The sequence below is a fragment of the Phocoena phocoena genome, chromosome 7 (genome assembly GCF_963924675.1).
Source record: "Phocoena phocoena chromosome 7, mPhoPho1.1, whole genome shotgun sequence".
Taxonomy (NCBI): domain Eukaryota; kingdom Metazoa; phylum Chordata; class Mammalia; order Artiodactyla; family Phocoenidae; genus Phocoena; species Phocoena phocoena.
This window is the reverse complement of record NC_089225.1, coordinates 107,739,322-107,760,923: the sequence shown is the minus strand read 5'-3', so window position 1 is coordinate 107,760,923 and position 21,602 is coordinate 107,739,322. Positions and strand designations below refer to the sequence as shown.

The following is a 21,602-nucleotide window of genomic DNA, read 5'->3' as shown; positions in this document are numbered from 1 at the left end:
CAGTTCTCCTACAATGTCCAATGTTCAAAATGGGGTGTTAGGCAGGGACTAGAAAGACTTTTCCTGAGCTACAAGGAATGGGCAGAGACTTGCAGGGTTTTCTAGGATGGCAGTTAGGGAAGTCTGACCTCCTCTGAGGTCAGGTCGTGGAAGCTGGGCTTCGGAGCTGCTACATAGTGGAGAGCTCAGCCACGTAGTAAAAGCTGCTTTTCCCATGTGAGTAAAGATGCTCCAGGAAATGAGAAGAGACCCTAGTCCCAGGAACTCTCTGTAATCCATGCATTTCTAGCAGAGAAGACAGCGAGAAAAGAACAGGAAAAGAAATCCCACTTTAAAGATTTCTTAGATTTTATTCTGAATGAGAGACTGACAAGCTATTAAAAAGGAGAAAGAGACGAGACCTAATTTCTGATTTAGAAGAATCACTCTCACTGCTGTGTAGGGAGACGATGAAGCGGGGCAGCAGCAGAAGCTCAGAGAACAGTCAGGAGGCCCCTGCAGTCGGGTGGGGGATGGCAGCCTGGATGCAGGTGTCAGTGAAGGGGGCAGATTCTGGAGATACTGGAGGCAAAGCTGAGGTGACTTACTGCTGGCCTGGACGTGAGGGGTGAGAGAAAGACCAGAGTCATAATGACCCCATGGCTCTTGGGGTGTGTAAATGGCTGAAAGGAGTTTGCCACTGACTGAGGCTGAAACGGGCACCTCTGGAATACACTCCTGCATTCTAACTGAGCCAGACAGCACAGGGCAGGTACGCTGTGGGAGACACAAGCTGTGGATTGCTACTGTAATTATGAGACTCTTCCTTTATGATTCTGACCTTTGACCCTGAGATTTTATGGTTCTAAGACTTAAGGACTTAGTTATCAAGTCAGATTCATTGTTTGAGACCTTCTTTAAAGTGTAAGATTGGTGTTGTTTCCAAAGGGGACTTCAAATTAAGATGCCTCCGATGAGTGGAGCACGTGGATGTGGTCTCTGTTTTGCAGGGCCTTAGTGCCTTGCCAACTGAGACACATGTGCTGGAGATGATCAGGAATAATGAGTCACTGGCCTGACATGGTCAAAGTGGATTTCATGGTACCAGACTTGGATCTTACAAAGCACCAGATTTAGTTGGATTTGTTTTCTCTTACGAAAATATATAATCACAATTATCTAGATCAGAGAACAATGCTCTCACCACCAATATGTGAGAAATATGCCCAAAATGGATCTTTCAGAGTTTACTGTTCTAAAAACCTAGGCACTGGCTTAATGAAAGTATATATGACCAAGGCTTCCTAGTGCATACTTAAAAAAAATCTACTGGGTGTTTAAAAAAAAGTTGGAATAGGCTTTCTATAGCTGACCATGCCTGCTCCAGAAAGTAAGACATTCCAGCAGACAAAGGAAAAAAACCCAAAAATTTTCTCCACTTCAAGTCCAGGTGAGACTGGCAGCCATGCTGCAGTAGTAGTGGCTCAATGCTGCTGGCCCTTCTCTGGCTCCTTCTAAGTCCAAGACCTTGTATCACGAGAAGCCACCACTACATACAAAGCCAGCCTCAGGCTTTGGCTGCCCTCCTCCTTGTTTATTGGGTTCTTGATGCAGGGCCACCTCCCTCCTTACTGCCTTCTCTGGCCCCCTGAACAAGCACCAGCCCTTGGACATGAGTCTGGAATCCAAACTCTCATTTCATGCATCTTGACTGTGAGTAAGAGATACTTATGTGTCACTACACCCAGGACTAACCACCCAGGTCCACCCACCGTGTGGCCTCTTGCTCTGGGTAGGACGTCTGAATGACCACAGTACAAGGAGTGTGGTTAGCGGGTCTTGCTCCACAACTGTCTGAAGTCTAAATGCTCACACCGCCTGTTTGGCTTGCTTTGATAGAGGCCCAGCATGCCCTCCTGGACCCTGTGCCTTCTCCACACCTGCTCTCCAGCCCCCTGGTGCCAGAAGGCTTGGTCGCTAGACACTGCCTCCAAAAGAAGCCCTCCAGAGACCAGCTGAGTTTTCGGAGTCTGCCTCTTCCGAGTGCTTCTTTTATGACCCTCATAGTTTGGAAGCTCATTAGATCAGGCAGCTTTTTATTCCTTGGGTCTGGCCCTGGCAGGCTTAATTCAGATTCAGAGTTCTTTCCTGTTGACTCAAGTTAGTTTTCTTCTATGGGCTTTTATTTTCTATTTAGTTAAACTTTTGCAAAACTAAGCATTTATAAAAATATGAAAGTAATCCATGTTTTCAAAAAACACCAGAAAATACAAAAAAGTAGAAAAAATTACCCGTACTCTTACTACCCAAACACAACCACTACGGGCATTCTATTTTATTTCCTTCTGGTCTTTTTCCATTCGTTTTTTTCCCCCATGCATGTTCCCACCCCCACCAAAATATGACTGCTGGCATACTGTCCTCACAATTCCTTCTTTGTATTTCAGGTAGTGTTTGCTTCTTGACTCTTTTTTTTTTTTTTTGTGAGGTATGCGGGCCTCTCACTGTTGTGGAGCATAGGCTCCAGACACGCAGGCTCAGCGGCCATGGCTCACGGGCCCAGCCGCTCCGTGGCATGTGGGATCTTCCCGGACCGGGGCACGAACCCGTGTCCCCTGCATCGGCAGGCGGACTCTCAACCACTGCGCCACCAGGGAAGCCCTGCTTCTTGACTCTTAAAAAGGAACTTACTATCAGATATTTAGGAGTCACAAAAACCAAATGTAATGTTGGTAACTTGTTTTGATTCCACTTTGGACAAATCGATTGGAGACAATCTGGGAAATTTAATTATGGACTGGGTTTTACGTGACACCAGGGCATTACTATTGTTAGGTGTCTGATGGCATTGTGGTTATGTAAGAAAACGTCCAAAATTTTTAGAGCCACATATCAAAATATGTAAGAGTGAAATGACATGATGTCTGTGGTTTGCTTTAAAATACTTTAGCAAAGAATAAATGTTGACAGTAGTTAAATCTAGGAGATAGGGATGGTGGATTTACTGTGTTATTTTCTTTACTTTCATGTATGTTTGAAATTTTTCAAACTAAAAATTTAAAAACTGAAGTATCGATAGTTCAAACAGTGAAGTAGTTTTAAAGGCTCATTATGAAGAACAGCAGCCCTCTGTCCCTCTCTCTCCTCTGCCCCTCCCCAAGGGTAGCCACTTTCACCTCTCAGCAGATGATTTTGTTATTTACTTTCTTTTTTAAAAATTTTTATTTATTTAATTTATGTTTTTAGTTTTGGCTGCGTTGGGTCTTCATTGCGGTGCATGGGCTTTCTCTAGTTGTGGCAAGTGGGGGCTACTCCTCGCTGCGGTGCGCTTCTCACCGCGGTGGCTTCTCTTGCTGTGAAGCATGGGCTCTAGGCTCGCGGCCTTCGGCAGCTGTGGCACGCGGGCTCAGTAGCTGTGGCTCGCGGGCTCTAGAGTGCAGGCTCAGTAGTTGTGGCGCAGAGGCTTAGCTGCTCCGTGGTATGTGGGGTCTTCCCGGACCAGGGCTCGAACCCATGTCCCCTGCATTGGCAGGTGGATTCTTAACCACTGCACCACCAGGGAAGCCCTGTTATTTACTTTTCATACTTGTATATAATCTGCTTGATTACTACTTGATTTTTCAGTTTTAGGCATTATTCACAAACTTTTCACTATAGAAGAAGAGAATTTACTTTTCTTTCCACATACACTCCCTTCCCCCAACCAAACCCAGATAACCATTCCAGGCCCTCAATCCTCCCAATAAAGTTACATCATAACTATGAGATTTAACTATTACAACTATGTAAATACTAAGCATTACTTTTCTTTCCTCATAACTTTTTATTTTCACTGAAACTAACAACTGTCTTGTTTTAAATTGGTTGGTTTTTCTGGATACTCTGTACATTAATCCACCTCAAGTTTTCCATCAATTGTCTGAAGCAGTGGTTCTCGAAGTATGGTCTGTGGACTCGTGGGGATCCATTCAGGGATCCGTGAGGTCAAAACTATTTTCGTAATAATACTAGTAGGCATTATTTGCCCTTTTCCATGTGTTGACATTTATACGGATGGTACAGAAGCACTGGTGGGGAAAACTGTTAATGCCTTGGCATGAATCAGGCAATGGCAACAAGTGGTGGCAGTGGTCAGGGTCTCGTCACCAGCTCACACTCGCAGGAAAGAGGCGAAAACCTAGTTCACTTAAGAATGTTCTTGATGAAGCGGTAAAAGTTAATACTTTTATTATGGCTCAACCCTTGAGTACTTGTCTTTTTCACTTGTGCAGCATGTCAAAGTACAGTGGTTGTCTTGAGGAAAAGCACTTAACTTTGAGTTGTGAGCTGAACTGACCGCCTTTTGTATGGAACATCATTGTTACTGGGAGGAACAAGTGACACACGACGGTTATCTGGCGCTTCAAGAAAAACAACTAACATTATTTATTGCCAATGATAAAATTCAAGCTTTTACAAAAATCAGAATTTTGAAAACCTTGTATCTGACACATGATACACGTTTTCTAATACTTAAAAGACTTGTCTAGGGTCTGTAGTGATATTAATAAATATGATTTTTTAATATCATATAATGAAATGTGTCCACATTAAGAAAATCAGACTAATAAGCCAATATTTTCTGAATGACTTAAATTTCTAAATACATGATAAAAAATCATGCATGGGTAAAAGGTCCATTCAAAGTGTGAAACAGACCAATAGATTTTAATGTAATCCAGTAAAAAAGTTCAGTTGATATTGTATTAGTCTGCTAGGGCTGCCATAACAAAATACCGCAGACTGGGCGGCTTAAACAATTTATTTCTCACAGTTCTGGAGGCCGAGAAGTCCAAGATCAAGATGCCAGCCAACTCAATATCTGGTGAGTGCTCTCTTCCTGGCTTGCAGAGATGGTCACCTTCTGACCTGCTCCAATCTGAAACCCCGTCTTCTGCATCTGCGTAGAGCTGATACCCTGGGAACTTTCTTCACCATCGTCTAGGTCACGTGTCAACAAATTATGGTCTGTGGGCCAAATCCAGCCTGCCACTTGTTTTTAAGTAAAGTTTTAGTGGGATGCAGCATTCTCATTATTTATGTATTGTCTTCTTTCGTGCTACAATGGCGGAGCTGAGTAGCTGTAATAGACCAAATGGCGTATAAAACCAAAAATATTTACTAACTGGTCCTTTACAGGAAAAGTTTGGTGACTTCAATCTAGGTGATTCTTTCACTTCTTTACTATACTAGTTGATTTGTTTCCTGAATCCCACGTCTTCCTCCTTCCTGATTTACTCTTTTTGGTGAAGTACATCTTCTGGTAGCTTCCTGAGAAAGGGTATATGAGATGTACCTTTTTTTTCAGACCTTGCGTGTCTGAAAACGTCCTTTCCTGCTCTCACATTTTATTGATGGCTTAGCTGGGTACAGCATTTTAGCATGGAAGTCACAGTCTTTCAGAAATTAGAGAGCTTTGCTTCACTGTCATCTAGTCTCTAGGGTTATAACAGAAAAGTCTTAAGTTATTTTGAATTTGGATCTCCTGTATGTGACTCTTTTTTTCCTTCTTAGAAGCCCATAGGATCTTTTCTTTGTCCTCGGTGTTCTGAAATTTTATGACAATGTGGCTTGGAGATGGTGCGTCTCCATCACTGTGCTGGGCAGCGGGCTCTTTCTGTCTGGAAAGTCACATCCTGCAGTAATGGGGCATTTCTCTGAATAATTCTGTTCATCATTCCTTCTCCCTCTTTTTCTCTGTTCCCTATTTCTGGAATGTTCATTGAACAGATGGATGTCTCGGACTGGTCCTCTACTTTTCTTGTCTTTTCTATCATATTCTGGGACAATTCTTCAACTTTATCTTCCAATCTGAACCTTGAGTCTTCTTTATTTCTTCTATCATGTTTTAAATTTCATGCTGTTAATTTAATTTAATTAAAAAAGAGCTCCTTTTCCCCCCTTCCGAATGTTTCTTTTTGAAAGTGCCTAGATCTTGTAATACAGATACTTTCTTTAAAAAAGAAATTCTTTGAGGATATAAAAAAATAGTTTCTTCTCCTTGTTTTGTTCTAGTTGCTTTCCTGTTTGGTTTTGCTATTTCACGCTCGAGGCTTTCCTCTTGGTTGTCTCTTTATATAGGAGAGTGAAATGTTAAAAGACTGATTTTTAGTGAAATCCTAAAAATCTCTGCTTGAGTGGGTGGAGCTCATTGTCTGCAAGCTTTATTGTAGGGAAATACAGCTGAGCTGTTGGTTGGGAAATCCTTGAGGTTATTAGCTTTAAATCTTCTTTACCGCTCAGATTCCTCAGGAGAAAGATTTTCCTATCTTTGGACTCAAGGGTATAGGCTTGGCTACTAGAATTGTGAGGTTGGCTGGGAAAAGAAAGCTGGGACTCTTAATGTTCGGCCAGTATTCAACGTGCCAGCAGCATTCACTCAACCTCTCCAAAGGGGCCACTACCACAACTGTGTTTGGCGTCCCCTAGTTCAGATGGCCTTTCCTTTATCCTGTCCCAAGGATAAATTGCTGGTCTTCTACTACGTTATGGAAGGGGCAATCTTTTAAATAAATTTTCAACCAATACAGTTAGTCTCTTCTTCCCCCACCTCTTCCCCCACTTTACAGAGTTACCTGCTGCTGTCCATTTCTGAACTTCTTTAGGATTCTGCTGTGTAAACTGGGTTGTTTCTTGGCTTTCTCGGGCGTTGGCTCAGGACTCGGCTTTCTCAGGACTGCTAAGTCAGTTACCACTCATCCATCTGCTTCTCAGCTTCCAAATTTTTGTTGCTGTTGTCTCCTCTCCCATTCTCTTTGTCCTTGTGGGTTTATGTCTTTTAAAAAAAAATCTCTTCACTGTTGTTTTAGTGAGGTTTTGGGAGGGAATGAAAGTAAATGTGGGTATTTGATCCTCCATCTTTATTTGGAACCTCTTCATAATTAAATATCTTTTTTTTTAACTTCCACTTAATATTACAGCATAAACTTTTCCCATGTTCTTACACAGTCTTTGTAACAACTTTAGTAATTGTACAACATTCCACTGAGTCGCTACCATGGCTTACCCAATCATTACCCTATTTTCAGAAGTTTAGAGTTGCTTCTGTTTTGCAGGAGGGGACTAGTTTTTTCTGGAGTCATCTTTCATTTATCTGTCTCATTTATTCCCTGTATGTAGGGAATGGCCGCTGACATTATTCTCCTCTCTCTTATCAGTCCACGGTTTCACCACCTTGTGCCTTGATTACAGCACTACCTTGTGCAAATTTCATTCATCTTCAACCAGCACAGGGACGCAGCACTAATCTTTCTAAAATGTCACCTTTCTCATGACCCTTCAGAGGAAACCTAACACCTACAATTTATTTGCAACTGGCATTTGTGGGTCCCCGTGGTTTGAGTCCACCTCACTTATTCCAACTCACCACCCTTTCCCCAAATGTCCTCCTTCACACAACGGCCTGCTCTCCTAACCACAGCCCAGGCCCATCCACACAGCCGACACAGCCACACGAACCTTCATGTACACCCTCTCCTGCACGAGGCCTCCCCCACGTGACTCTGCTTTACACTCCTTCCTCCTTCACATGATACACCGGAAACTGCTGCGGCTCAGCCTTCTAAATGGACTGAGAGCTCTTCCCCTGTGTTCTCCTCTCTGGCACTGCCCCTACACTGCCCTCATCCTACCACCATGGGGCTCCAGCCCAGCACCAGAAGCACAGTGTTGCCGAACGGGGACTCACTGAATGGAACGGACACGCATGTAAGTTGTTACCTTGCCCTTCGGAGTTAGCGTCCAGATCACGGAGAAGGTGAGCTTGTCGGTCATGGGGTTGAGGCTGCACAGTTCCTCACACAGCAGCCTGGGAAGCATGGGGACAACCTGCAAACAGAGAACAGGCCATGAGCAGCTTTTTCCAATCTGCAGGAGCCAACCACAGGCTCAGAAGCAGCCCAGGGGGCAGAGTTTTGGTGAAGAGCTTGAGCTTCCAGAGTGAGCTGAACATGGAGGAAACTCTTTTCCCTGAAGATACAGCAGAAAGCCCACACTATCTGATAACCTTCCCTAAGCCTTTAGGGTCACATGGGAATGTGAATGCGAAAGGTGAGAAGAACTGGTAATGGAGGGAAAAATACATGAGAGCAAATGAAAAATAACTAAACACTAAAACAAAAAAAAACTATAAAAACAACTATGCACTAAATCTAAAGCTCTAGACTCAAGAATGACTTGTACTTATGGATATAACTATCCCAGGTAACTGCACACTTAAGAACCCAATGTCTTACATTTAAGTCTTTAACTCATTTTGAGTAAATTTCTGTGCATGTTGTAAGTAAGGGGTCCAGTTTCATCCTTTTGCACGTGGCTATCCAGTTTTCTCAACACTATTTATTTATTTATTTATTTTGCAGTACACGGGCCTCTCACTGCTGTGGCCTCTGCCGTTGCGGAGCACAGGCTCCGGACGTGCAGGCTCAGCGGCCATGGCTCATGGGCCCAGCCGCTCCGCGGCATGTGGGATCTTCCCGGACCGGGGCACGAACCCGTGTCCCTTGCGTCGGCAGGCGGATGGACTCTCAACCACTGCGCCACCAGGGAAGCCCCAACACCATTTATTGAAGAGACAATTCTTTCCCCATCTTGGCACCTTGTCAAAGATTAGTTGGCCATACATACATGGGTTTACTTCTGGGCTGTCTATTCTGTTCCATTAGTCTATGTGTCTGTTTTTATGCTAATACTATACTGTGTTGATTATTACAGCTTTGTAATCGAGTTTGAAATCGGAAGTGTTGATGCCTCCAGTTTTGTTCTTCTTTCTCAAGATTGCTTTGGCTATTGAGGGTCTTTTGTGAATTCCATATGAATTTTAGGAGAGTTTTTTCTATTTTTGTGAAAAATGCTATTGGAATTTTTATAGGGATTACACTGAATCTATAGATCACTTTGGGTAGTATGGGCGATTAAATGATATTAATTCTTCCAACCCAATAACACAGGGTATCTTCCTACTTATTTGTGTCTTCATCAATTTTCTCATCAATGTCTTAAAGTTTTCAATGTATAGGTATTTTACCTCCTTGGTTAAATTCCCAAGTATTTTATTGTTTTGATGCTTTTGTGAGTGTGACTGCTTTCTTAATTTCTATATCACCTCTCATCTGTTAGGATGGCTATTATCAAAAAGATAAGAGATAAACATTAGTGAGGATGTGCAGAAAAGGGAACCCTTGTACATTATTGGGGGGAATGTAAATTGGTACAGCCATTATGGAAAACAGTACTGGTGCATATCCAAATGAAATGGGATTGGTACTTTGAGGAGATATCTGCGCTCCCGTGTTCACTGCAGTATTATTCGCAAGAGCCAAGACATGGAAACAGCCTAAGTGTCTGTTGACAGTCGAATGGATAAAGAAAATGTGATACACACACACACTGAAATATTATTCAGCCATAAAAAGAAGGAAATCCTGCCATTTGTGACAACATGGATGAACCTGGAGGGCATTATGCTAAGTGAAACAAGCCTGACAGAGAAACACAAATGCTGTATGTATCACTTATGTGTGCAATCTTTTATTAAAAAGAAAGCCGATTTCATAGAAACAGAGAGTAGAACGGTAGTTGCCAGGGGCTGGGGAGAGGGAGAAATGGGAAGGTGGAGGTCAAATACTTTTACATACTTTCATTTATAAGATGAATAATGTCTGAGGATCTAAGGTACAGCATGGGACTGTAGTTAATAACAGGGTATTGTATACTTGAAATTTGCTGAGGTAAACCTCAAGCATTCTAACCACAGACACAATAAAGAGTTAACTATGTGAGGTGATGGACGTGTTAATTATCTTGATCATGGCAATCATTTCACAATGTACATGTATATCAAATCATCACATCATACACTCTAAAATTACACAATTATATTTGCCAATGATTCCTCAATAAAGCTGGGGAAAATAAAAGAACCCAAGGGCTGAGTGTAAACTTGTGACATGGTTTCGTCAGACTGAAATTGCTGAATCAATCCTTCAGTAATTGAAAATACCACAATTGACCAAATCGCATGTTGCAATGTTAACAGAATACTCCGATAAAACATCACTGATTGGGGGGGGAGGGGAATTGCCGAAGGTAGTGAAAAGGTACAAATTTCCAGTTATAAGATAAATAAATACTAGGGATGTAATGTGCAACGTGATAAATACAATGAACACTGCGTTATCTATGAAAGCTGTTAAGAGAGTAAATCCTAAGAGTTCTCGTCACAGGAAGGAAATATTTTTTCTATTTCTTTAATGCTGTACCTGTATGAGATGATGGATGCTCACTAAACGTACTGTGATAATCATTTCATGATATATGTAAGTCAAATCATTATGCTGTACACCTTGAACTTACTTAGTTCGATATTTCAATTATATCAATATCTCAATAAAACTGGAAGAAAAAATAATCACTGAAAGATTCACAAATCCAGATTCCCTAGACGAACACTGTGGTCAACTAGTCACTCATTTTGCAGTTTTTTAAGCCCAAATTATTTCTTCCTTTTATTGATTTTCTATTCCATTATAAACTGATTCAATGGTATACTCTCTTAAATTAAAAAAAAAAAAGGGAATCCTCTTCAACTTATTTTCAAATCATGACTTATAGCTATCCTGGAATGTTATTTGTTTACTCTAAAATTCCAAAGACAAAATGAGTAAATCTACCTGGATGTCCTGAAGCTACTTCAGGCTCCCTCCCTCCTACCTTTAAATCTATTCCTTCTTCCATGTTTTTCTTGATTAATGGCATCATCATTCACTCCCACCTCCCAAACTAAAAACGGCAGCATTAACAGACATTTATCCAACGCACTTACTGTGGACCTCCTGGATCTGCAGTGTCAAGCAACACTTTCTAACACTCTGCTAAGTAATTTTGAAGTAACAGAGCAGCAACTATGCACTAGCTGAGGTAAAGTTAGCTAGTTAAGTTTCTTTATCAGCAAAAACAAAACAAACCCCAGTGATGTCCTACTCCGTGTGAGGCATCTGGACTTGTATTCTGTTTCAGCACAGTAAATAACCTTTGGTATGGAAAAGTAAATTCTAGAACTCACAGTCCACACCAGTAACAAACAGCTAATAATTATATGGCATTACTTGGCATTATTCTGAAGGATGCTGTATCTTTTGTATGTAAAACCTAATGACTACCTGAAGACTTCTGGTAACAGCTTTTATAAGGCAACTACTTTTGAAAAATTTTTCTTGCCATTGCTTTTGCATCGTTTGTTCAGGTGACACTATATTCTCTGTTAACTTATTTAATGAGTATTCAAATGGGATCTAAATATTTAACATTCTCTTGCATGTATCAAGTGTCTTACAAAGTAATACATATTTACCTGCATAAACATACTGTACGAAATGGAGAAAATTTTTTTTTTTTTTTTTGCGGTACGCGGGCCTCTCACTGTTGTGGCCTCTCCCGTTGCAGAGCACAGGCTCTGGACGCACAGGCTCAGCGGCCATGGCTCACGGGCCCAGCCACTCCGTGGCATGTGGGATCTTCCTGCACTGGGGCACGAACACGTGTCCCCTGCATCGGCAGGCGGACTCTCAACCACTGTGCCACCAGGGAAGCCCGAGAAAATGTTAATACCATGATTGAACTGTAAAGATTTCACATTATTTCAGCCTTTGGACTAGGCTATGGACTGAACTCTGTCCCTCCCCAACCCCCCGAATTCCTACATTGAAGCCCTAACCCTCAGTGTGACTGTATTTGGAGGTGGGGTCTTTTGGTGGTAATTAAGGTTAAATGAGGTCATAAGGGTGTGGCCCTGATCTGATAAATAGAGAGATAACTCCCCCCTTCCTGCCCTGCACACACACAGGAAAAAGGTCACGTGAGGACACAGCCCTCTACATGCCAGGAAGAGAGTCCTGACTAGGAACTGAATTGGCCGGCACCTTCATCTGGGACTTCTAGCCTCCAGAACTGTGAAAAAAAACAATGTCTGTTATTTAAACTGCCCAGTCTATGGTATATTGTATGACAGCCCAAGCTGAATAAGACAGAATAAACTGAGTTTGTGGGGTGTGCATTGTTGGATTCTTCTCTGGGCTGCATTGCATAATTATACCAACGGCATTTCGGTAGCAGGTTGCTCTTGCCTTGCATGCCCGTAGTCCAGGGGTTAGTACCTTTTTTTTACAGATAGTATTTCTTCTAAGGGTTCAAGGCAGTATCTTATTTTCAATCATAAAGCTGAACATCTGAGAATGTAACGTATTTCCTGACTTCATGTTTTAGTGTTTGTGCAAAGAAAGTCGTTGCAACTAAATGCAACGTGGTACCCTGGACTCAACCCTGGAACAGAAAGATAATTGGTGGAAAAACTGGTGAAATCCAAATAAAGTATGGATTTGGTTAATAGCAATGTTCCAATGTCAACTTCTTAGTTATGACAAATGTACCATGGTAATGCAAGATGCTAGCAAGGGGGAGAGCTGGGTGTGTGGTATATGGGACCTCTCTGTACTATCTTTGCAAGTTTTCTGTAAATTAAAATTTATTTTAAAATAAAAGAGCTTATTAAAAAGAAAGTCCCTGTTCTCATTACCTGATCTCATAACTGTTATACATTTAAATATGGAAGACCTTTATGTTAATGAAATACAACCTGATCTATTTTTACATATTGGAGTTTGGGGTTAAGATTTTATTTGCAGAAAAGGCCTTTACCACTAAAAAAGAAAAAGAAAAAAGAAAAGTCTAAAGACCATGAACCAAAAGGGTGAGACCCAGACTCATGAGCAGCACATCTCAGGAAAAACAGCAAAGGCTTTGAAGCCAGGCAGGCTTGGGGGGTCTAATCCTGGGCTCACCATTTCCTGTGCAACTTGGGGAACCTAGTATAATTCTCTGAGTCTTGGTTCTCTTATTAGTAAAACAATATTGAAGATGCTCAATAAAAGTCAGCTCACTGGCCACGCCATGGTCTGCCAGGTCCTTTGGTCCCCTGGCTCAGACTTTCCTTCAGCCTTTGCCTTGGGGCCCCCTCCCATGCAGTAACCAGAGCCACCCAGGCCTGCTTGCTGCTCCAGTTCACGCACATGTTGTTCTCTCTTCCTGGAGCACCTTTCTGGATGTTTTGCCAGCTTTGTACATCGTTTAAGATTCAGCTCATCAGCATCTCTGAAACACTTACCCGGATTCCCCTGGCTGGAGCACTCCCTGCGTTTTGTATACTTCCTCCCCAGGGCCCCTGCTCTCTCAAAAAGGACTTGAGGCAGTCCTAAACAGTCACTCACTGCATCCTCCCTGCTCTCTCATGTAAGAGCTTCTACAGCTCTTACACTCACCCTAACTGCTTCTTTATGTGCCTCTCTTCTCCACTAGACCATGGTATCTTCAGGAATGAGGACTGTTTCTCTCTATCCACCACTTGACACACAGCAGGCACTTCTGGTTTACAAATGAATGGCTGACTTTCACCCAGAATACAAATCACCTATTTTTTCTATGTTTACTGTTTATTCCATCACATAAAATATTCTATGAAATATTGATACATGGTAGACTCCTATTTAAACATCTTTACATAAGAATTTCACAGGCAGCTAGTATTTTAAGTACAAGATAAACGTTTTTGGCTATTCTCTCCTAAAACCACTGGTACACTCAGCTGTTGCTAAACATTGCTTGATACCCTGTGTCTTACACAGAAGGAAACATTTTAATATTCACACTGCAATGGTCAGATGCCAAAGAACCCAAGTGCTCATGAAAAAGCTAAACGTTAAAACTTTTGGGGTAGTATAATTATGCCTAACTTTTAAAGGGCATTCCTTTTAATAATCTTTCACTAGATCTTGGGGCAGGATTCAGACGGAATTCCGAAAAAACAGTCTTTATCTTTATATCCACATAGTTTTGTAAATAGACTGTTATTTCTCAAAAGAAAAGGAGTGAAGATGTTACAATTACATTTGTGGTTTGGCATGTCAGGGCCTCTCATGAATTGGGCCTGATTTCCGCCAGTGTCACTGGGACTGTGCCCCATGACACATGGCACTTGTGTCAAGTCCAGTCCACAGCACGGCAGGGATCCCCGTGGGAGGGGGACTGGAGGGACAGACAGCCACTCTCCATCAGCTGCTTCCTCAAATACGAGCTCTGTTATTTCAGGGAGACCCACCTAGACAACAGCATAGTGGCCCCGCACCTTCATCGGCTATGTGAGATCTGCCACGGTACCTGGAGAGACTCCGAGGCAGGGTCCTAAGTGCAGAACACAATGTGTAACTGGGAAAGAGCAGCAGGGTCTCTCCGGCAGTTGAGAAACTGCTGGCCATCACCGGTGTCGTGCGAATGCTTACGCGCACCCCAAGCCCCCGATAGCTCTCCCCAGTCATGGCTTTTCTGGCCCGCACTCAGCTTCACTACTCAGTGTGGACCACGTGGAGAGTTCCTTCCAAGTTCTCAAACTCCCTCACTTTCCAGCTCTGCATACTCCACCATCGCTCTTACAATCTGCCTTTCCTGCTTTTGCAAGTCATGGCTGAGCCGTGATGGAGAAAATCACCGGACCGTGTGGAGGAGGATGACTCCCCTCCCTGCTGCACCCCATCAGCTCCCCAGTCCTGTAGGTTCTGCATTCTAAATCTCTCAAATGAGTCTTTTCCTCTCCCTCTTCCACTTTTCAAGTGTGGACATCTTCGTCTCTCTTGCGATACATCCTAAGTCTCCTAAACCAGCAGCACAGTTCTAGAGTTGAAATTATTCTGGTTAAGATTTCCTTATTATTCTGCAGACTTTCGCATCTTCTTACTAAACTCCACCCGATGACAATCTGCAATCCCATTTATATTAGGACACGTTGCCTTTATCTTCCCCAATATTTGATGAGCTGAATTCAGTAATTTGATTTTTTGCATGTCCTGTTAATGAGGAAAGGCCCAAACGTCTTCAGTAAGGCCAAGGGGTCTCAAGAGGAAGTCGGCAGAGGGCCTGCAGACCCCATCTCCAAGGAGACAACAGAGATGCCAGTGGGAAGCTAAGGGCTCCCAGGTGCCTAGCCCAGTTCTTTGTCACGTGATATGATCGGGAGGGGATGCAATCTGGGGGCAAATGTGAACGCTCCTTGTTCAGGATGTCCATTCTGGCCCCAGGCTGAAGACATCTATTACTCTAGTTCTCCTGGGGTCTCCAGCTGGACACCACCATATTGGTCTACTCTCCTAAGATTCTGTGAGCAAAGGTCCGTATCTGTTTTGGGGTGGTCACTCACAGCCTCAAGGGGCCATGACTGAGGGAAAGGGCCCTGATACTGATAACAATTTTCCTACCTCTGGCCTCACTATTCTTCAACCACACAGTTGCTAAGGTGATTTTCTATCTTAGTCAAAGAATGTGATGTCACTTCTCTACTTGACCTCAAGATGAAAACCAAGCTCCTTAGCCTGCTGCCCCAGGCCTCTCTTTGCAACTTCATCTCTTGTCTCCCCCTGCAGCTCAGACCCCAGCAATTCCATACTACATACTGTTCCTTGGACGTTCCATGCTTTTTCTAGCCTCTGCCTGGAATGCCCTCTCCACCTACTTTTGTCTACCTAGAAATTTTCTACTCAAAATTTGAAACACTGCTCAAAAATCAATTGCTTTGTGAAGGCTTCCTGACTCTTGCAGAAGATCCTCTTCCACCACCAACCCAGGCAGGTACAACTTCTCTCTCCTCTGTGATACGTCCTCACCTCGGAGCACTTCTGTAACTACAAGTAGGCCAGTGTGTAGTAATTGTTACATGCCCGCCTCCCCTGACTTCTCCAGGGCAAGGTCAGCACCTGTCTCATCTTTGTAGACCAGGCACCTGGCACACAGCTGGTACTCAATAAATGCTAACTGGGTGAAGACTGGTGGCACTTTAGTGGCAGAAAAGGAAAGGGGCTAAGTCTTCTATGTGTGTCTCAGGGCCAGAATCAAAGTTGGGTGAGGACAGAGCTTAAAAGCTGTCATGGAAAAAAAGGACACTGATGATAGGACACTGCCTTTCTAAGCATTCTGGATTCGGACTTAGGAGAACTGAGAGAAACTGATCATTTAGGTAAATTGCCCAAGGCAGCTGGGTGGGGGTACCAACAGGAATAAAATCTTATGTTAGCCTCAGAGAGCAGAAACATCTGCTAAAGCCACAGCAGGCGAGCTGGCCAAGTTCAGCAACAGGTTAGCCAGGACAGCCCTGTGACCAGCGGAAAGGGCCACAGAGGGGGAGAGATCAATTATCTAGGCGAAAAGGAACAGGAGGGAATAGCAACGACATGGGGGCTGTAACAGCTCAAGGCGGCCAGACGTCAACAACCCACTGGGGGTTCTCTAGTGCCAGGAGGGGCTGCAGGGGCCCCTCCTGCCCCTTTCTGCCCAGGTCTTTGCTGGCTCCCAAACCTCCCTCACACCCTCGGTGCCCACTGGCTGCCAGAGCTGGAGACCTTGGGGAGTTTTGCTCCTGGTCTCTGAGGACTTTGAGGTTTTAACAATAAGGTACACTCAGCTAGCTCCCCACTCACATGCTGAAACAACTTAAAGGAAGGAGATAATCCATTTGCCAGCCAACATCTCTGTTTAAAGAGTTTTCTTTTTCATATCAACCCTTCCATGAATTCCAAATTTGATCAACTCTTTGCTACACAGTTTGACATTAACAAAACATCAACACTCTGACAACATGCTGGGGTCATAAAGGAACATCTTAAAACTCTTTGGACTCCACATTAAGACGGGCTTCCAATCCCAATCTTTGATCTCTATTATAAAGCAGTACCAATAAAATATCGTAGAGATTTATGGGCAAACTTTCGTTTGAGCTGTTTCACACCTAAAATAACACGAGTGCTTGGGCCAATAGGCAGAAAATTTAGGTTTAGGTTTCAGCTGTTTACGTTTTCTCTTACTTTTAAAACTTATTCACTTATTTTTTAAAAATTACCTTAAATTTAACAATTACATTGTATTTTCCTCTCAGAGAAGATAGCTTGGAAATATTAACTGGCTAGATGTCGTGTCCTTCTGAGGACAGGCCTGATAGCTATCTACCCTTTGTCAAAAAGAAAGAGTGTTTTTCCACAGGATTTAAATGGACAATATATAAATTTATCTTTTCTCCTGAGTACACCCTATTGTTAATAAGAGTAACCAAATACGTATTAGTTTGAGTAAAACCCCAACAAAAAGAATTTCATTTAAAAGACAGTATGATGATTGTAAAGCAATTATACGCCAATAAAGATGTTAAAAAAAAAATAAATAAAAGACAGTATGATGGTATTTGGACAGTAAGATGGTATTTCGACCCAAGATCTGTTTCACTGTATACTGTACTAATCTATGGGATAATTTCCCAAGTCAAGCTTAGATTGTAATTCTGACATCAGACACTTATAGGTCAGTGACATTGAATGAAAAGAAACTGGTCCCACATTCCCTGCAGATGGGAAATCAACCGGCATCCCCACCCCCATCCCCCGACACACACACTCCCTCCCTCATCTGATGAAGATGGGAGAAATGATTCCGCCAAACAAGAGAGAACCCGGAGGAGGGGAAAGCAGCTCAGCCAGCTTTCAAGAAGACTTTTACAGGCAAAGTAAAGTGCAAACAGCAGAAAAGTTCCTGGACACTGTCCTTTAAGAAACACAAATGAGTAGTAAGAAAGGTCAGAGTAGTGGTTCAAAGGAATCAGAATGCACAGCTGCTGCTGCCCAAGGCTGTGGGCTGGCGCCATTCACTCGTGCCAAGCTGGGGGCAGTGCCGGGCAGCAGGAGCCTGGAGCCGCTCGGGAGCATAGGGGCCCTTCCTCCACTCAGCTCCCCATTTCCAGAGCTTAAGAGTCCCAACTCTGCATTCCCAAAGAGAAATTCTAGGACTATGACAATCACGAAACCAAAGGAAAGAGAAGAGCAAAGGAAACAGGCTTACTTATTTAACCCAATTTTATTTTTCTCATTTCTGAATCTGAAACGTAATTCCTGGCTCTAAAAGGAGAGTGCGGAGCTACATAAGTGAAAGCCACCTGCTCTGAAGAGAAACCCCGAATTGTGCCAAAACTTCTTAAATATTTGAATCCGTGTGGTGAGAACGCTTCACATTTACTCACTTTATGTGGTCTGATTGCTACTTCTATTGCTCTTTCCATTATAACGTTATAGCTTTTGTAGATAAAAGGGATTTTGAAGTCTTATCACCTTCCCTAAGAGGCCCTGGGCCAAAGGCTGGATTTAGCCAACTGCATTTCGGGGCAGGAGGTGTGGATGGGATGTCTCCAACCTGAGGTTATGTGAAGTGTAGTCAGTGTACAAATATCAGAGCTGTGCTCTCTGGAGGGCCAAGCGATGAGTGAGGTACCTGGATTTTGATGTGGCTCCCTTGCCTGATGAGGCTGGTTATATATACTGAAAGGAGCCAGAGTGGAGGAAAAGTCACTCCCCAAAAAGCTTCAAAATAAAAACATATTTTTATTTAAGTATTACACACACACACACACACACACACACACACACACAAGTCATAAAGGAAAAGCTTGATGCATTCTCACAAACTGAACACTGGTGTCATCAGTGCCCAGATCAAGAATCATTAGAAGTTCCCCTACTAGATGGGCCCTTTTCCCCCAGTGGTAGTCCCTATCCTGACTTCTAGCCTTGCTTGTTTTGGAACTTTATATAAATGGACTCACACAGTGTTTACTCTTGTGTCTGGCTTCCTTCACCATTATGTGTGTGTGTGGAGCTGTCATTGCTTCATTCTCATTGTTGTATTGCATCCCACTGAGTGAACATACCACAAATTATTTGTTCATCCTATAGCTGACGGTATTGAATAGCTTCTAGTTTTTTGGCTACTTTGCATAGTGTTGCAATGAACATTCTTACACATTCTTTTTGTAACACATGCATGCATTTCTGTTAGGTACAGACCCAGAAGCAGAAATGCTGGGCCACAAAGTGTGTACATACATTCAACTTTAAAAGACACTGCCTGTCTTACTATGTTCAGACTGCTAAAATAAAACTATCATAGACTGGGTGGTTTAAACAACACACACTTATTTCTCACTGTTCTGGGGTTTGGAAACCCAAGATCAAGGTGATGGCAGATTCAGTGTCTAGAGAGGGCCCGTTTCCTGGTTCACAGATGGCGCCTTCCTGCAGTATCCTCACATGGTGATGAGAGCGCTCTCTGGGGTCTCTTTTATATGGGCACTAATCCCATTCACGAGGGCTCCACCCTTGACCTAATCACCTCCCAGAGGCCCTGCCTCCTAAGATCATCACACTATGGGTTAGGATTTCAAGATATGAATTTGAGGGGGACACAAACATTCAGCCCATAACACTATCAAACAGTTTTCCAAAGTGGTTGTACCAATTTGCCTTCCCCGCAGCAGTGAGAGTTCCCACTACTCCACATCCTCGTGGATACTTGGTGTTATCTGTCTTTATTTTAAAAAAATATTTATTTGTTTGTTTGGCTGTGCTGGGTCTTAGTTGCGGCACGCGGGAACTTCGTTGCCGCACGTGGGATCTTTTTTTTTTAGTTGCGGCATGTGGGATCTTCAGCGGCAGCATGCAGGATCTTTTAGTTGCAGCATGCAGGATCTTTTTGTTTTGTTTTGTTTTTAGTCATGGCATGTGGGATCTACTTCTCTGACCAGGGATTGAACCCAGGCCCCCTGCATTAGCAGCATGGAGTCTTAACCACTGGACCACCAGGGAAGTCCCTAAATGTCTTTATTTTAGCTATCCTGTGGGTTATGCAGACTTCTGAGGTGGGAGCTGGGTTCTCTTTCTCACACCTTTCCTAGTAGAGTAAATGCCAATTAGCTGTGACATTCCCAGGTATCATAAGCTAGAAGATACTTGGGCTCCCTGCCTCAGGCTGTCCATCAAGTGTCGGTAAGGTGGATACAATGTGGAGGAGCAGACATAGTTGGCAGGAAGCCACTGAGGGGGGTGAAGTTGGCAGGCCAGGGATTCAATGACCGTTGGCACTTCCAAAGACCCAGAGTATTGATACTAACAGATGGTTTGTGTGTACTGAAGAGGAGAGTCAAACAGCATCTTCCATATGAATGTCTTATGAGACCCAGGCTTGACTGACATATTCCTTATTCCCATTCTTGGCCTATCAGAAATGCAAGATCCTCCTAAGTAACTCATGGTTCCTTAGGTACTCGCGGCTACGCCACGCTACAGAAGCTCAGAAGTTGAGGCTACAGTTACTATGAATGAGGATATTAAACAAATGAGTGGAGACAACTGTGGACAAGGAATGCCGTCAGTAGAAAGGGGTGTAACAGTAACAATAATTCTTCTAGTCCCAGGTCAACAGGTCTTGTCTGGTTGTGAGTGAAGGTTAGGTGGATATGAACTTGAAAAATGTTGAACAGGCCCTGCAAAAATATAAACACAAACTAAAGGCCAGCACTGTCCATATGGATAACAATGGAATGGTGATGGCTCCAGCTTCATGGCCATGGGAGGGGAGGTTAGGGAGGAAGCCGCATGTGCTGATGTTCAGTGGTATGTGTGGGTAACACGTTTGTGCTGCATTCCCTTAAGCCACCTATATCCGCCCACAGCTTGGGCACAGGTGCCGTAGACATTGTGAGGGATGGGGGTCAAACAGAAGTTCTGAACGCAGCATTTAGGTTTGAACAGGTCACAGAGGCCAGACAGGGGCATAGTTGCTCTGAAACAAGCTAAGTCATTGGGGTATGAGGATAAAGCTTTCCATTCTTATTGAGAGATGACTGAAAGTTCTGGATCTTTTAGGCATCACTGTGCACACAGGTCACCTATCACTGGTAACACCCTGTTAATTATAACTGGGTTTGGAAGATCATGCAGCTTTTGACCCAGAATTTCACAGCTTAATAATCAACTCCATCTCCCTCTCCTCCTGTATTCTCATTTCTGGAATGGCCGAAAACACCTACACGGTGGTTCTGAGCACCCAGTATAAACGGCAGGCAAAGCTGAACCCCTGAAGAAAGCAGATGTCCAATTCTCGTGGAGCAGGTGGAGCTCTAGGGTTTTGATTACATGTTCTAGGCTGCAGTGATCCAGAAAGTACTGTTATGGGGCAGGGGAGAGGAGGTGCTAGGTTTCCCTGGGGAGGGCCTCCACTGGATTGAACAGATGATAGCTCTGGCTCCCGTTTGGGACAATGCACGTCAGAGCCAGCACTCTCTGGAGAGGGAGTAGAGGCTTCCAGACAGGACAACCTCCACCATGGGGTTGAAGACATCACTGCCAACCACTGGCTGACCGAGATGGTGGAGCCAAACTTGGGCCACAGGCCACAGGATCTCCAGCCCCTAAAGGACATGGCTGCAGTCAAGGCCTAGAAGAGTCCCATTCTCCCCCTGCCTTTAAAATTAAAAAAAAAAAAAAAAAAAAAGACTTTATTTTTTTTAGAGCAGTTTTAGGTTTACAGCAAAATTGAGCAGAAGTTACAGAGATTTCCCATAACCTCCCCGCCCCCCACCCCATGCACAGTCCCATTATCAACATTCCTACCAGAGTGGTCCATTTGTTATAGCTAATGAATCTGCACTGACATATCATTATCACCCGAAG

At 43.4% G+C, this 21,602-nt stretch overlaps 1 protein-coding gene across 2 annotated transcripts in view; it reads right to left on the bottom strand.

The window, feature by feature from the left end:
* DIS3L2 (DIS3 like 3'-5' exoribonuclease 2) overlaps positions 1-21,602 on the bottom strand; it is a 323,449-nt gene that overhangs the window by 91,571 nt on the left and 210,276 nt on the right. For both annotated transcript variants that reach the window (XM_065880451.1, XM_065880452.1), the window contains exon 11: positions 7,738-7,845. In XM_065880451.1, the coding sequence (XP_065736523.1) occupies positions 7,738-7,845 (108 nt within the window). The remainder of the gene's footprint in view (positions 1-7,737; positions 7,846-21,602) is intronic.